Raw genomic sequence first — 17,016 nt, 5'->3', positions numbered from 1 at the left:
AAACTATTAAGATTTCTGAGAAACTGGTGCTTTGAGAACCTTTGAAGAAAGATAGATCTTTATTGATAATTGGAATCTGACTTTTGCTATTTGATTCACTGATCATTTTCAACTTGGATTTTAGATTTATAGTATCAGCACTATTGTACACCTACATTTAAAACTCAAGCAAAACCTTTTCACTATAGTTTATAAATGGGAGGGAGGAATTTTGATGTGACTTGTTTAAATATACTTTATATTGTTGCCAAACTTGTCTTCCAGTAAGAAAGGAATCATATGCAGAAGACCTGAAAGGTGTTTGAAGCTCCCAACCCCAACTGGGTGGCCAGATGCAGCTCAAGCGCCATCAATAAATTTGCCAATGACACAACTGTTGTTGGCAGAATTTCAGATGGTGATGAGGCACAGAGGAGTGAAAGAGATCAGCTGGTTGAATGGTGTCTCAACAACAACTTTGCACACAATATCAGCAAAATCAAGGAATTCATTGTGGATTTCAGGAAGGGGAAGTCAAGGGGACACTCACCAGTCCTCTTTGATTGATCAGCAGTGGAAAGAGTGGGCAGTTTCGTCTCTCAAGACTCTGAAGATCTATCCTGGCCCACCATTTTGATGCAAATATATATTTTTTAAAAATGCCACGACAACAGCTTAAATTCATTAGGTGTTTGAGGAGACATAGTATGTTAGCAAGGACTCACAAATTTCTACATATGTACCATGCAAAGCATTCTAACTGGTTGCATCAGTGTCTGGTACAGAGGAGTCACTGAACAGTATCAGAAACAGGTTGCAAACTCAGCCAGCTCCATCATTAGCACTAGCCTCCTGAGCATTGGGGACATCTTCATAAGATGATGCCTCAAAAAGGTGACGTCTGTCATTAAGGACCCTCCATCACCCAGGACATGTTCCCTTCTCATTGCTCCCATCAAGGTAATGATACAGGAGTCTCGCTGCCATCTCTTACTGTGAACTGATGAACACTTAGGTCTTTAGATCAGTATTCTCAATGAATACATTAAGTATAATGCTTTGTGTTATTTAATTAATTTGGGTTCTCTTTATCTAGTTTTAGGATCTGGGTGAAGATCTGATCATATTTTAGGTCATATTTATATTAAGAAAATTCTACAGGGTTCACAAACTTACTAGCACCACCATTTTTCCTTTTTTTAAATCTTTGTGCACCACTAATTTAATTTTCTGTTTATATTTCTTATTGTAATTTATAGTTTATGAATGTATTGTTACTGCAAAACATCAAATTTCATGACATATGCTAGTGATATTAAACCTGATTCTGATTAAAGTCACCACTAATTATCCAGGACTAATTAAACATCTTGAAACATAACAGTATTTCTGGTGAAGACACTCATACAGTGCTGCTGTTTGACAGGAATTTTGGAAGTTAAACCGAATTTCTAGGAAGGGACAGAGGAACATGTTTAGTTTCACTTTTTTGGTGATGTACATACAATTACCATCCCTATTTCAAATTAAATTAATTCAGCCCATCAATCTTACAGAGCAACTCAATGGGCCAAAGGCCCTAATTCTGCTCCTATCTCTTATGGTTCAAATAGATTAATGGATGCACTAAATTGCTGCTACCAACATTTCCATTTGGCTTTTTTTGTGTAGGATGAGGAAAATATTTTCTTCAATGATAATTCTAAATTAAAATAAGGTGCACTAAGCCCGTAAAGATCAGTATTGAGACTTGGGAAAACCAGTTACCTACAAGCACTGTTCTCTCTAAAGCTGCATGTGTGCTCAGCCACACAGTGACGGAAATGCTACCGCGCACATAGCCTTTGTTGCCGCAGAGGTGGATTTGGATGTAGGTAGAAAAATTGTTTGAAACTTGAATGATTCTTTGTACTGTACTTCATTTTACCCTTCAATTAATAAGATCAATGTATGTGATTTTTCAATTTTCATTCTAAATATTCATAGTATGTATATTACAAAAACATTTAGATTGCCACACAAGACACAAAAATGCTGGAGGAACTCAGCACGGCAGGCAGCATCTATGGAAAGCAGTAAACAGTTGACATTCCACAGGACTTCACATCATTTTTTCCAGTCCTATTGAAGGTTCTCAGCCCAAAACATTGATTGTACTCTTTTCCATAGATGCTGCCTGGCCTGCTGAGTTCCTCCAGCATTTTGTGAGAAAAGGAGTGAGACAGAAATCAGAATGGGGAAGGGAAAAGAGAAAGGGAACACAAAATACACTGCAGATGCTGTGTTCAAATCAACACGTACAAACAAGCTGGATGAACTCAGCAGGTCGGGCAGCATCCGTTGACTGCCCAACCTGCTGAGTTCATCCAGCTTATTTATACGTGTTGAAAAGAGAAAGAGAGGTGGGCAGTGAGTCATTACTGGAAGTTAGAGAAATCAGTGTTACTCATTCTCTTTAACAAAGCCCAATGCAACATATCTTGCAGCATTTTGACCATGGTAATTCAGAGTGCCATAGATCTCTATATGTAGCATGGGGTGCACTTGAAGACAACTCCTTTGATTTCAATTCTGGAAAACTATCCTTGGTCTAGTTTGGCAAGCAACATAATTAAGATTTTCAACTGTACAACTCATGAACCGATTTCGAGCCAAAATGGGTTCTGAATAAAAAGTCTGGTAGCTGAGGCAGGTAAAGCCCATCTGTTATCTGGACTTTAATAAAGCATAGTGTATTTGTTTCTATGATCCTCAGCAGCCAAACAAGGAGAAATTAATCTAAATGGCCCAGATACATAATACAACAAAACTGTCACTCATTTTTAGACTTCTCCATTTGTTTTAAAAAAAAACAACTTACAAGCAAAATGACAATATACAGGCTCTATAAGTGTATTCACCAAGTTATTTCAAGCAAAACATAAGCAAAATTCTTCAAGCATATTTTTTCTACCTTTAAATAATCAATGTAAAATTATATACTAAACAACTTCCTCCATATGTTCAAGATTAGTCTTTCAGATTGGTCGTAAAAAAACATTTCCAATAAGTTATCTTATACATGTCAATCAATGGCATTAATGCAAGTAATATTTATCATTTCCATAGATGCTACCTAACCAGTTGAGTTCCTCTATTATTTTGTGTGTTGCTTTGGATTTTCAGCATCTGCAGAATTTCTCATGTTTATAATATTTAACTAGCTCATTATGTTTCTAGGATTTCAAAGATTTAGTCAGAGAAATGCAAGTTTAAATGTTGAATTTTCATTAATAATTTACTGTATTGAAATCTGTGATAATCATCAAGATACAGACAGCACCAAACATTGATATACAGGTGATAATCTGATGCTATGAAGTGCAGTTACTTTTTACTGAAAGCATTTAGATATAGTAACGAACTAATCAAACAGGTCCTTAGGTTACTCAATGTATTTCTGACAAATACAGCAAGACATTTTATTTCACCAGTATCTTTTAACTATATTGCCAAGTACATTGAACTTTACAGAAATGCACCATGCCAACAAATAAAACAATGAAATTATATTATATCCTTAATTCAATATATCCAGAGAGAATTCCATATACCATAAACAAAGAAAGAACATTTTCAATGCAGATTGCAGAAGTTTTGGTAAGATTCAGCTTCTTGTGGTGACAGTTGGAGCTTGCTCTGACTGTAGTTGTTTTCCAAGATATTCCCTAAAAATAATGGAAAACGTTTACTATGTTTTTAAAAGAACACACATTATTCATTTAAATACAAGGTCTTTATTACACAGACAAATGCATTGCTTATTTCCTTCAAAGTGAAAGCTGAAAGCAATGAAACATTAAAAAATGGGAGTTTAAGAGAAAACATCTGCTTTATCTACCAATTCACAAACATATTTGTGGTATTACTAAATCATGGACGGAATTGATTGTGGACTTCAGAAAGAGCAAGATGAGAGAACACACACCCGTTCTCATTGAGGGATCAGAAGTGGAAAGGGTGAGCAATTTCAAGGTCATAAGAACATAAGAAATAGGAGCAGGAGTAGGCCATCTGGCCCATCGAGCCTGTCCCGCCACTCAGTAAGATCATGGCTGATCTGTCCATAAACTCAGCTTCATCTACCTGCCTTTTCCCCATAACCTTTAATTCCCTTACCATAGAACACTACAGCACAGTACAGGCCCTTCAGCCCTCCATGTTGTGTCGACCTGTATAATCCTTAAAAAAAGTACTAAACCCACACTACCCCATAACCCTCCATTTTTCTTTCATCCATGTGCCTGTCCAAGAGGCTCTTAAATACCCCTAATGTTTTAGCCTCCACCTCCATCCCTGGCAAGTCATTCCAGGCACTCACAACCCTCTGTGTTAATTAAAAAAAACTTACCCCTGTTGTCTCCCCTAAACTTCCCTCCCTTAATTTTGTACATGTGCCCTCTGGTGTTTGCTATTGTCCTGGGAAACAGGTACTAACTATCCACCCTATCTATGCCTTTCATAATCTTGTAGACCTCTATCAAGTCCCCTCTCATTCTTCTACGCTCCAAAGAGAAAAGTCCCAGCTCTGCTAACCTTGCTTCATATGACTTGTTCTCCAAACCAAGCAACATCCTGGTAAATCTCCTCTGCATCCCCTCCATAGTTTCCACATCCTTCCTATGACCAGAGTTGAACACAATACTCTAAGTGAGGTCTCACCAGAGATTTGTAGAGTTGCAACATAACCTCTCTACTCTTGAACTCAATCCCCCGTTAATGAAGCCTAGTATCCCATAGGCCTTCTTAACTACCCTATCAACCTGCACAGCGACCTTGAGGGATGTATGGATTTGAACCCCAAGGTCCCTTTGTTCATCCACACTCTTAAGTAACTGACCATTAATCCTGTACTCAGTTTTCTGGTTTGTCCTTCCAAAATGCATCACCTCACACTTGTCCGGATTGAACTCCATCTGCCATTTTTCTGCCCAACTCTGCAGCCTGTCTATATCCTCTTGTAACCCTCGACAACTTACAGCTCCATCCACAACTCCTCTAATCTTCGTGTCATCTGCAAACTTACTCACTCATCCTTCCGCCTCTACATCCAGGTCATTTATAAAAATCACAAATAGCAGGGGTCCCGGGACAGATCCCTGCGGCACTCCACTAGTCACCGACCTCCAGGCAGAATACTTTTGTGTTGCCCTTAAGGCATTCGTTTAGTTTATTATAGTTTCACTTCAGTAATTCGTTTGTAATCGTTTTCTAGTTAAGGTTGTTGAACGTAAATTCATTGTCTGTGATGTATCACAGCATGCGATGACATCACACCTGGTTTCGCTGCATCCTGTGGGAAAATACCGGTTTGGAGAAACGGGAAGGAGGGGGCTTGTGTGTGCAGGATCAGCGCGAGAAAAGTTTTCTTTCTACGCACTAGAAACATCATAGAAGCAACGCCGTAAGTTCATAAGATAATAAATATGTTGAAGTAAAAATGTTAACGCTGATTCTGTTAAAAGTAATGACGGTTGATAAAGTTTATGTTCTTTGTTATTCAAAGAGTTGCAGATAGTTTGTGTTGAAGTGTATTTAAAGCAGTTGATGGCGTAGGTAGATTCTGACTATGTTGTACTTTAATGTAATATAGTTTGTTGTAGTTTTATTTTTGCAAGTATTGATGTAAATGTGATGCCAAGAAGGAAACAAATACTGTATATATTTTGTATTGTTTTATCAACAGTTTTCACCATTACATTAATGTGGAGGAGTGAACAGTAAACGGTTAATCTTACTGGGACCGTGCCTCATTGACCGGTTTATACTGCGTGTTTAGTTCAGAGTTTTTACACCTGTGCAAGAACACTACAACTTTCCTTCCACAACTACCCTGTTTTCTTCATTTAAGCCAATTTTTTTTTTCAAACAGCCAAGGTTCCACTTATCCTATGCCTCATGACTTTCTGGATGAGTCTCTCATGAGGGACCTTGTCAAATGCTTTGCTGAAGTCCATGTAGACCACATTCACTGCCCTACCCTCATCAATTTCTTTTCTTACCTCTTCAAAAAACTCAATCAGGCTCGTGAGGCACGAACTTCCCTTCACAAAGCCATGTTGACTATCCATGAGTAGACTGTACTTCTCCAAATGCTCGTAGATCCTACCCTTAAGAATCCTTTCCAGTAGTTTGCATACAACCGATGTAAGACTCACTGGTCTATAGACCCAAGTTTCTCCCTATTACCTTTTTTAAACAAGGGAACTATATTCGCCATTATCCAGTCCTCCGGCACTTCCCCTGCAGCCAAAGAGGATTCAAAGATCATAGCTAATGCTCCTGCAATTTCTTCTCTCAATTCCCACAAGAACCTATCATATCCAGCCCTGGGGATTTATCAATCTTAATGTTTTTAAGAAGATCCAGCACTTCTTCCTTAATCTCCACATTGTCCAGCACACAGGCCCACTCTACTTGCAGGGATCACTGCTGGAACCTCTTGTTTATGATATATATGTGACTTCTATGAGTTAGTAAATGGCTGATTAAAAGATTGTGATGACAGATATTGATGGAGCTGTTGATAATGAAGGTTATAAAAAGATACAATAGGATATAGATCATTTGCAGATATGAGAGGAGAAAAGGCAAGTGGAGTTTAATCCAGGCAAGTATGTAGTGTTACAGTTTAGAAGCTGAAGTACAAGGAAAAGTCTACAATAAGTATCAGCATCCTTAAGAGCTCTGATATACAAAGGGATCTTCAGGTCCAAGTCCATAGTTCCCTGAAAACAGCAATACAAGTAGATAGAGTAATAAAGTATATGGCATGTTTACCTTCACTGGACACAGCATTGAGTATGAAAGTCAGAAAGTCATATTGCAACTATACAAAACTTGCATTAGGCAACATTATCGGATGCATGTAAAGGCTTTGGTGAGGCTGGACAAATATGGATTGTTTTACTGGAGATCAATGGCTGACAGGAGACCTGATAAGAACATAGAACAGTACAGCACATTACGGGCCCTTCGGCCCACAATGTTGTGCCGACCCTCAAACCCTGCCTCCCATATAACCCCCCACCTTAAATTCTTCCATATACCTGTCTAGTAGTCTCTTAAATTTCACTAGTGTATCTGCTTCCACCACTGACTCAGGCAGTGCATTCCACGCACCAACCACTCTCTGAGTGAAAAACCTTCCTCTAATATCCCCCTTGAACTTCCCTCCCCTTACCTTAAAGCCATGTCCTCTTGTACTGAGCAGTGGTGCCCTCGGGAAGAGGCGCTGGCTGTCCACTCTGTCTATTCCTCTTAATATCTTGTACACCTCTATCATGTCTCCTCTCATCCTCCTCCTCTCCAAAGAGTAAAGCCCTAGCTCCCTTAATCTCTGATAATCATACTCTCTAAACCAGGCAGCATCCTGGTAAATCTCCTCTGTACCTTCCAATGCTTCCACATTCTTCCTGAAGTGAGGCAACCAGAACTGAACACAGTACTCCAAGTGTGGCCTAACTAGTTTTATAGAGCTGCATCATTACATCCTGTCTCTTAAACTCTTTCCCTCCACTTATGAAAGCTAACACCCCATCAGCTTTCTCAACTACCCTATCTACCTGTGAGGCAACTTTCAGGGATCTGTGGACATGTACCCCCAGATCTCTCTGCTCCTCCACACTACCAAGTATCCTGCCATTTACATTGTACTCTGCCTTGGAGTTTGTCCTTCCAAAGTGTACCACCTCACACTTCTCTGGGTTGAACTCCATCTGCCACTTCTCAGCCCAATTCTGCATCCTATCAATGTCTCTCTGTAATCTTCGACAATCCTCTACACTATCTACAACACCACCAACCTTTGTGTCATCTGCAAACTTGCCAACCCATCCTTCTACCCCCACATCCAGGTCGTTAATAAAAATCACAAAAAGTAGAGGTCCCAGAACAGATCCTTGTAGGACACCACTAGTCATAACCCTCCAATCTGAATGTACTCCCTCCACCAAAACAATCTGCCTTCAGCAGGCAAGCCAATTCTGAATCCACCTGGCCAAACTTCCCTGGATCCCATGCCTTCTGACTTTCTGAATAAGCCTACTGTGTGGAACCTTGTCAAATGCCTTACTAAAATCCATGTAGATCACATCCACTGCACTACCCTCATCTATATGCCTGGTCACCTCCTCAAAGAACTCTATTAGGCTTGTTAGGCATGATCTGCCCCTTCACAAAGCCTTGCTGACTGTCCCTGATCAGACCATGGTTCTCTAAATGCCCATAGATCCTATCTCTAAGAATCTTTTCCAACAGCTTTCCCACCACAGACGTGAGGCTCACTGGTCTATAATTACCTGGACTATCCCTACTACCTTTTTTGAACAAGGGGACAACATTCGCCTCCCTCCAATCCTCCAGTACCATTCCTGTGGACAACAAGGACATAAAGATCCTAGCCAGAGGTTCAGCAATCTCTTCCCTTGCCTCGTGGAGCAGCCTGGGGAATATTCCGTCAGGCCCCGGGGACTTATTCGTCCTAATGTATTTTAACAACTCCAACACTTCCTCTCCCTTAATATCAACATGCTCCAGAACATCAAACTCACTCATATTGTCCTCACCGTCAAGTTCCCTCTCAGTGGTGAATACCGAAGAGAAGTATCCATTGAGGATCTCGCTCACTTCCACAGCCTCCAGGCACATCTTCCCACTTTTATCTCTAATCAGTCCTACTTTCACTCCTGTTATCCTTTTGTCCTTCACATAATTGAAGAATGCCTTGGGGTTTTCCTTTACCCTACTCGCCAGGGCCTTCTCATGCCCCCTTCTTGCTCTTCTCAGCCCCTTCTTAAGCTCCTTTCTTGCTACCCTATATTCCTCAATAGACCCATCTGATCCTTGCTTCCTAAACCTCATGTATGTTGCCTTCTTCCACCTGACTAGATTTTCCACTTCACTTGTCACCCATGGTTCCTTCACCCTACCATTCTTTATCTTCCTCACCGGGACAAATTTATCCCTAATATCCTGCAAGAGATCCTTAAACATCCACCACATGTCCATAGTACATTTCCCTGCAAAAACATCATCCCAATTCACACCTGCAAGTTCTAGCCTTATAGCCTCATAATTTGCCCTTCCCCAATTAAAAATTTTCCTGTCCTCTCTGATCCTATCTTTTTCCATGATAATGCTAAAGGCCAGGGAGCGGTGATCACTGTCCCCCAGATGCTCACCCACTGACAGATCTGTGACCTGACCCGGTTCATTACCTAATGCTAGATCTAGTATGGCATTCCCCCTAGTTGGCTTGTCAACATATTGTGACAGGAATCCATCCTTAACACACTTAACAAACTCTGCCCCATCTAAACGCTTGGAACTAATCAAGTGCCAATCAATATTAGGGAAGTTAAAGTCACCCATGATAACAACCCTGTTACTTTTGCACCTTTCCAAAATCTGCCTCCCAATCTGCTCCTCGGTATCCCTGCTGCTACCAGGGGGCCTATAGAATACTCCCAGTAGAGTAATTGCTCCCTTCCTGTTCCTGACTTCCACCCATACTGACTCAAAAGAGGATCCTGCTACATTACCTACCCTTTCTGCAGCTGTAATAGTATCCCTGACCAGTAATACCACCCCTCCTCCCCTTTTCCCCCCTCTCTATCCCTTTTAAAGCACTGAAATCCAGGAATATTGAGAATCCATTCCTGCCCTGGTGCCAGCCAAGTCTCCGTAATGGCCACTACATCATAATTCCATGTATGTATCCAAGCTCTCAGTTCATCACCTTTGTTCCTGATGCTTCTTGCAGTGAAGTACATGCACTTTAGCCCTTCTACCTTACTACCTTTATACCCTTTATTCTGCTGCTCTTTCCTCAAAGCCTTTCTCTATGTTAGATCTGTCTTTACTCCATGCACTTCTTTCAGTGCTCTATCGCTCCGGGTCCCATCCCCCTTGCAAATTAGTTTAAACCCTCCCGAACCATGCCAGCAAACCTACCAGCAAGGATATTGCTCCCCCTCGAGTTCAGGTGCAACCCATCCAATCTGAACAGGTCCCACCTTCCCCAGAAGAGATCCCAATGGTCCAAAAATCTAAAACCCTGCCCCCTGCGCCAACTCCTCGGCCACGCATTCAACTGCCATCTCTTCCAATTCTTACCATCACTATCACGTAGTACTGGCAGCAATCCTGAGGTTTATAACATTATGAGAGGCATCAATAGGTTAAGTAGTCTGAGTCTTTTTACCAGGGTAGAAATGTCAAATACTAAAGGATGTACTGTAACTTAAAAGTAATAGGGAGATGTGAAGTTAGTTTTTAAAAAGTCAAATACCCGATGCAATGGTATAAACAGGCATTATATTCAGATAACCTAATGGACGTGCAGGGAATGGAAGGATTTGGGTTACCGTCTGTGCAGGCAGAATTTATTAGGTGATAATTAAATAATGGTACCAAAATATGGCTCACTGAAATGCATTTCAATTTGTTGCACAAAATCTGTATTTGTAAGCAACACAAAATATCTCTCAGAAATTAATAATAATCATAAAGGAAACCTACCCTTTGTTTTTACCATTTCTCCACCTCTCTACAAAACACCAAGTACTGAAGCAGGATTAATGATCTGAAATGTTGACTGTTCCTTATTCCACAGATGCCAGCTGTTTCACCATTTTAGTTTTTTAAAATTTTTAACATAATAAATTGTTCCTGAAATAAGTCAACTGTTTATCATTGTCAAATTATGAGTCATATAAATAGGTTTTATTTATTTTTAAAGTTCTAAACCAAGACTAAAATGTCAAGGTTGATTTATCGGTATTTTAAAAGTTTTTTGAATCACAACTACAAATCAAATAACAACACACACAAAATGCTGGTAGAACACAGCAGGCTAGGCAGCATCAATAGGGAGAAGCGCTGTCGACGTTTCGGGCCTGTCCAGGTAGACCTATTGTCTCAGCTTGCTCCTGCCCCACTGAACTCATTTCTGCATACCTTGACACTGTCTTATCCCCCCTTGTTCAATCTCTTCCCACCTATGTTCGTGACACTTTCTTGATGCCTACAAATCAAATATCTGTGTTACATTGGCACAGTACTCCTTGAAATAACACAATTACCGGTACTTCTCTGGGCCCATATTCTCAATTTGTCAAGTTATTGCTCTGACAAACAAACTTAATGTTAGAGAGTACAAAGAGATATAGTCAGTTATAGCTAATTGGAACTATTAATAATAATCATTTGCCAGTCTTGGACTGTTTTCTACTGTAAGAACCACCAGTTCATCTTTAGATTTTATTTTAAATACTAAGCAGCAACTGAAATCATAGGTATAAGCTGTGTCAAAGATTGCTATCCATCTGGTAATAGCGGTACCTGTCGAGTCAGATACCTTGAAATTACAGACTGCAGTTATTTGACCTGATGGACTTAGAAAGGTAGCATTTGGAAAAGATTAATAGGTGCCTTTAGATTTTGCAGAACATGGAAGGGAGTCTTGTTATTCATATTACTGTGTTAGAAACAGACCTCTAATGGCTGCAACAGAAAGTTACCCTGGAAATACATAATGTATTCTGAAGTAAAATAGACCGGATGAAGTGACATGGGTCAGGAATGATAATCTCGGAGCCGGCAGAAATTGCAAAGTACAAATCTCTAATCTAGTATAGTTCATTCTGTGTTCACAACGTGGTCCCCTCTACAGTGAAGAAATTAAACACAGACTGGGTCATCATTTTGCAGAGCATTCACACTGACTCCACAGGATGAACTTGAGCTTCCTGCTGTATGCCACACCCATTCCAACCAGTCTACAGCTCTCTCCACTGGCGTAATGAGAAGCAAAGCAGATTAGAAGTTTGTCATCTTTCTAGGCACTTTGCCACCTTTTGGAATGAACATCCAACCAGACAATTTGCTTTAACCTCTTTAATCCACCCAGGATTAGTCACAGTAAAACTCTTGACATCAGTGTTTCAAACTTCAATCCCAAGTTCATCAGCATCACCATCATCTGAACACCAGTCATAATGCTGCTTTTCAACTTCCCCACCATAACAGGCAACACAACCACTTGCAGACAAAAGAACAAAATTAGAAGATATTCAGGCAGTAAGACATGATTTCAGAAAACCATTGAGGGAACATACCTTGATGCTTGCATCATGGGCAGAGATAAATTGGGCGGGGAGCCATTTCTAAAAGCTTCAGAAAGCTCTATTCTTGCTACCCAGTCTACATCTGGTCTCACTGGTGTCCCCTTTGTCAAGCACCTTTGCTATATCCACTGTGCCAGCCAAGCCTCACCGTGGCCAGCCATTTCAATTCCACTTCCCATTCTCACACTAATATACCTGCCTCTAGTCTCCTCCACTGCCAAGTTGAGGCCAAATGAAAATCGGAGGAATGGCACCTCATATTTCACTTGGGCACTCTCCATATCGGCAGAATGAACACTGAATTCTAAAACATACGATAATCACTCCCATCTGTCCTTGTCCCCCCTCCCTTTTATTTCACTTCATCCTGCTCTACCTGGCCCCCACTGCCCTCTCTTTTGCCTCCCCCACCCTCTCAATCTGCCTGACACCCATTCCTCTCCCTTTATTCCCAAGTCCACCTTCCTCACTATCTGAGTCCATCTTCAACCCTTTGTCATTTCCACCTATCATCTCCCAGCTACTAACATCATTCCCACTCTCCAACCTTCCGCAGCTGCTTTTCATGCATTCACCTGGATCCACATATCACCTGCCAATTGTTTACTCCACTCCTTCCCTCCACCATTTCATACTGGCCATCTCCTCTCTTTCAGACCTGATGCAGAAGACAAACAAACTCCTTGCAGTCGTATGCACGTGTGAAGCAAGGCATTCCTGATACAAATCCTATCATGCAATGCAAGCCAACATAATAGCCCCAGGGTTGTCATGTTGCTGGATAGCTTAGCCTAGGTGTCCAATGCCTTGAATGTACCTGAAATTCAGTAAAATTAACTAAAGATTGGCTTTAACATGAAGAAAACCTAAAAATAATTAAAAACAAATTAAAAATTCAAATTGCCCACCATGTGCCTCACTCCTTTGCAGCAGTTCCTTCTCAATGAAATTAATCATTACTGATTTAGTTGCAATTTGGACTGCTACTAGTTCAGGCACCACTTTTTCTACCTCAAATACTATAGGAAGTTCATTCTGAGCTGCTGGACTCTAAGAAAGGGTCAAATAACTGGCAAAGTCCCAGAACAAACACTATTAAGGACTTTGCAGTACACATTTCTCAAAGTGAAATATTAAAAATGTATTGGTATGGAAAAGAAGGGAATAACAAGGTTGCTTTGAACAATGCAGAAACATTAGCTGTATCGTAAAGAATGGTATTAATTTCCAATGTAAAATTTACTGATTATAGTTCTAATAATTATTAAAATTTCTAAAGCCCTTCAAAGAACTTTCCACTGTTTCTTAGTCATTTAAGAAAATGCTGCTGTCTGAGAAGTGAGGGAGGAAAACACTTAAACCTTGAAAGTGATTAAACGTGCCAAGTGTGTTATTGAGTATTTTAATCACAAAACTATCAAGTTCCATTACAGACGAGGGACTCTAATGTAAGAGTTTCAAATGTAAAACATCCCAAATTTCATATTAAAGAGATAAATACATACCAGTTGTGGACCATCAGTTTCTGTACTGCCAAAAGAGCATTGTAACGCACTTGCTGATCTTCATGATGCATATGGCTCATTACAAGTTGTTTGCCTCCAAGTTGCTCAATTACACTGAGAAGCAAGCATTCATAATGAATAAAGGTTTGTGATTTTCTTTTCAAATTGGGAGCTAACTATGTTGCAATCAGGCACCCAGGGCCTTCTAAATCCAAAGAACACAAGTTTAATGAGAGGGAAAAGATTTCAAAAGGGATCTAAGGGGTAATTCCCCTTCCACACACAGACTGTATATGAAATGTGCTGCCAGAGAAAGTGGTTGAGGTAGGTACAAAAATGACATTTAAAAGGAATTTTAACAGCTACATGGGTAAGAAAGAATTGGAGATATGGGCCAATTGCCATAAATGAAAAATTGAGATATATTGCAGATTTATCCGAATGATACTGAGACTAAAAGAATTAAATATGAAGTTAGATTAAATGCGTGATGGTTGTGCTCCTTTCAGAAGGGGTAATCCTAAACAAAATGGTCAGGATCTAAGTGGATAGCTTTTCAGAACCACTGAATTGCTTAAGCCTGTTTTTTTAAAGAACTCATTTGCTTTAAAATTTAGAGTTACAATTGTAAAGCTGAACCAGGAGTGAACAATGCCAACACAGTGGACAAGCAGAAACAAATTTTTTAATCCTTTGGGTATATACCTTGATCAGTGCAGCAATAATTCAAAATGAAAATTTAATGAAATACAGGAAATAACTTGATAAGGATTATTTTATGTATAAATACGTTATATGCACTAACTGCCCTGTAATGTACTAATATTTCATTGAATTTTAGATGCAGCTGAAGAACGCATACATCTGATGTTGAATTACTGATAAAAGAAATTACCTTTTCAGTTTCATAACAAATATCCACAAAACAATGATAATTTAGAATTACACTTCCTGTAAATTTTAATCAGTGATAATATTTTACCGTTTTCCCCGAGGGTAGTGACGCACATATTCACCAACGTCATGAGCAGCCACTGCCAAGACTTGTGGGTCATCAGAAACTTCCAAAAGCCTTGTTAGAATCCTTCACAATGCAAAAATAGAGATTAGCATGCATTTTTCACATCATAATCAAAAATTTAATTGTTTGAATGCTAGTGAAGTAACTGCAAATACTCGTTAAATTTACTTCAGTAATTCATAATTTTTCTCATTCAATCTTGCAGCATTTTCTCGCCAGAATTTTTCTGATTTGTGAACAGGGCTCCACTCCAAACGTCCTGACTTCAATTCAGAGCTATATTCATCAAAGGAACTGGAAGCGTAGAATGGCATGATGCGTGAGGGTGGGGAAGGTGGAATGGGAGAACAGAGGAAAAAAATCAATACTGCATCCATGTAAAACAACAAATGCTTTGAAAATTATTGTATAGAAATTTAAATCTTTTGACCTTGTGAACCAAATGCTGGCATTTCCTTAACTCCATATTTGTTTAGGCTCCTTTTAGTTGAATTCACCTCAATCATTCTCTGTAGTAGCATGTATCACATTCTCACCACTCTGGATAAAGTTGTTACTTAATATTTTCCTAACTCTCTAGTATTAATTGCTCTTTGTTTTAACCTTCATTCACAGCAGAAATACCCAGTCTCTTCAAAACATTTCATGGTTTAACAATATCTATTAGGTCACTGCACAGAGCTCTCATTTTGAAGGAAAGTGCGATTGCTTTTTTCATTCTTTTCTGATATGACCACAGGTTTACTCTATCATCTATCAAATGAGGTGCATTTCCTCAGCCTCCAGATGTTATCACAGAAGTTCCATAGGGAACTGCCCTGCCTCCCAGATCCTGCCCCCATCATAAAGAATGCTTGCTGCAGATTACACATTTTACAATACCATTTCAATTCCTCAAAAAAAAATAGCCACCTATGCCTGTATGTCAATTTAAAAATTGCTTGATAAATGGGGAAAAAAAAGTGGCAATGTAGGGTAATGAATAGGCATTGTTTAGTCTCGTGAGACCATGGATCTGCGCCTCGAATGGTTTCCAGGGCGCAGACCTGGGCAGGGTTGTATGGGAGACCGGCAGTTGCCCATGCTGCAAGTCTCCCCTCTCCACGCCACCAATGTTGTCCAAGGAAAGGGCACTAGGCCGATACAGCTCGGCACCGGTGTCGTTGCACAGCAATGTGTGGTTAAGTGCCTTGCTCAAGGACACAACACGCTGCCTCAGCTGAGGCTCGAACTAGCGACCTTCAGATCACTAGACCAACACCATAACCACTTGGCCAACGGCAACACTATGTTGGGTAATGACTATCTCTACATCTAATCTTTGATATTGAATGGCCTCACTTGGCTAAATTCCTCTTTACTACTAACCAGAAACTTAAATGAACCATGAAGAGAAATAGTACACTTACAAGAGCAAGCTAGAAGTTGGGTATCCTGCATTTCATATTTGGAGATGTTCACCAAGATATTACCTGATTTGGAATGTATTAACTATAAGCAGAGGTTGGGCACACGCAGAGCACTGAAGGCTAAGGGGTGACTTGATAGAAGAATATAAAATTATGAGAGTAAGAATAAAATAGATCGTCCTTTTACCCCAAAGTGGAATGCTCAGGTTTAAGGAGGAGGAAGAAAGATTAAAGGACTTTTTTTTAACATAAAGTGCTTCATTTCAGAGTGGTATGTGCCAGGAATGCATTACTAGAGAGGTGGAAGTGGATATGATACCAATGTTTAAGTTGTATTTAGACAGACAAAGGAAAAGACAGCTCTTCTACCTCTAGAGATGCTGTTTGATTTATATGGAGTTCGTTTTGTACAAACTCACTTCCTGTTCATAAGCTTTTTTAAAAAAAAAACATTTCCTGCATGGACGAGGAAATCTGCAGATGCTGGAAATTCAAGCAACACACACAAAATGCTGGTGGAACACAGCAGGCCAGGCAGCATCTATAGGAAGAAGTACAGTCGACGTTTCGGGCCGAGACCCTTCATCAGGACTAACTGAAAAAAACGATAGTAAGAGATTTGAAAGTAGGAGGGGGAAATCCAAAATGACAGGAGAAAACAGGAGAGGGAGGGATGAAGCTAAGAGCTGGAAAGGTGATTGGCAAAAGGAATACAGAGCTGGAGAAGGGAGAGGATCATGGGATGGGAGGGATGGGAGGCCCAGGGAGAAAGAAAGGGGGAGGGGAGCACCAGAGGGAGACGGAGAACAGGCAAGGAGTGATTGTGAGAGGGGCAGAGAGGGAAAAAAAGGAGAGAAAAAGGGGGGGGGATAAATAAATGAGGGATGGAGTAAGAAGGGGAGGAAGGGCATTAATGGAAGTTAGGGAAATCAATG

The 17,016-nt window shown here is 40.1% G+C and overlaps 1 protein-coding gene across 3 annotated transcripts in view; it reads right to left on the bottom strand.

Annotated features, from left to right (window-relative positions):
* Positions 1-3,237: 3,237 nt before the first annotated feature.
* Positions 3,238-17,016, bottom strand: part of atp6v1h (ATPase H+ transporting V1 subunit H) — an 85,070-nt gene continuing 71,291 nt past the window's right edge. For all 3 annotated transcript variants that reach the window (XM_073042412.1, XM_073042421.1, XM_073042430.1), the window contains 4 exons: positions 14,841-14,966; positions 14,634-14,735; positions 13,652-13,765; positions 3,238-3,686 (listed from right to left, as the gene is read on the bottom strand). In XM_073042412.1, coding sequence (XP_072898513.1) covers positions 3,626-3,686; positions 13,652-13,765; positions 14,634-14,735; positions 14,841-14,966 — 403 coding nt within the window. In that variant the 3' untranslated portion in view covers positions 3,238-3,625. The remainder of the gene's footprint in view (positions 3,687-13,651; positions 13,766-14,633; positions 14,736-14,840; positions 14,967-17,016) is intronic.

This window comes from Hemitrygon akajei, chromosome 1 (genome assembly GCF_048418815.1).
Source record: "Hemitrygon akajei chromosome 1, sHemAka1.3, whole genome shotgun sequence".
In the NCBI taxonomy this organism is placed as follows: Eukaryota; Metazoa; Chordata; class Chondrichthyes; order Myliobatiformes; family Dasyatidae; genus Hemitrygon; species Hemitrygon akajei.
The sequence above is the reverse complement of the archived record's forward strand: the minus strand, read 5'-3'. Positions and strand labels throughout refer to the sequence as shown.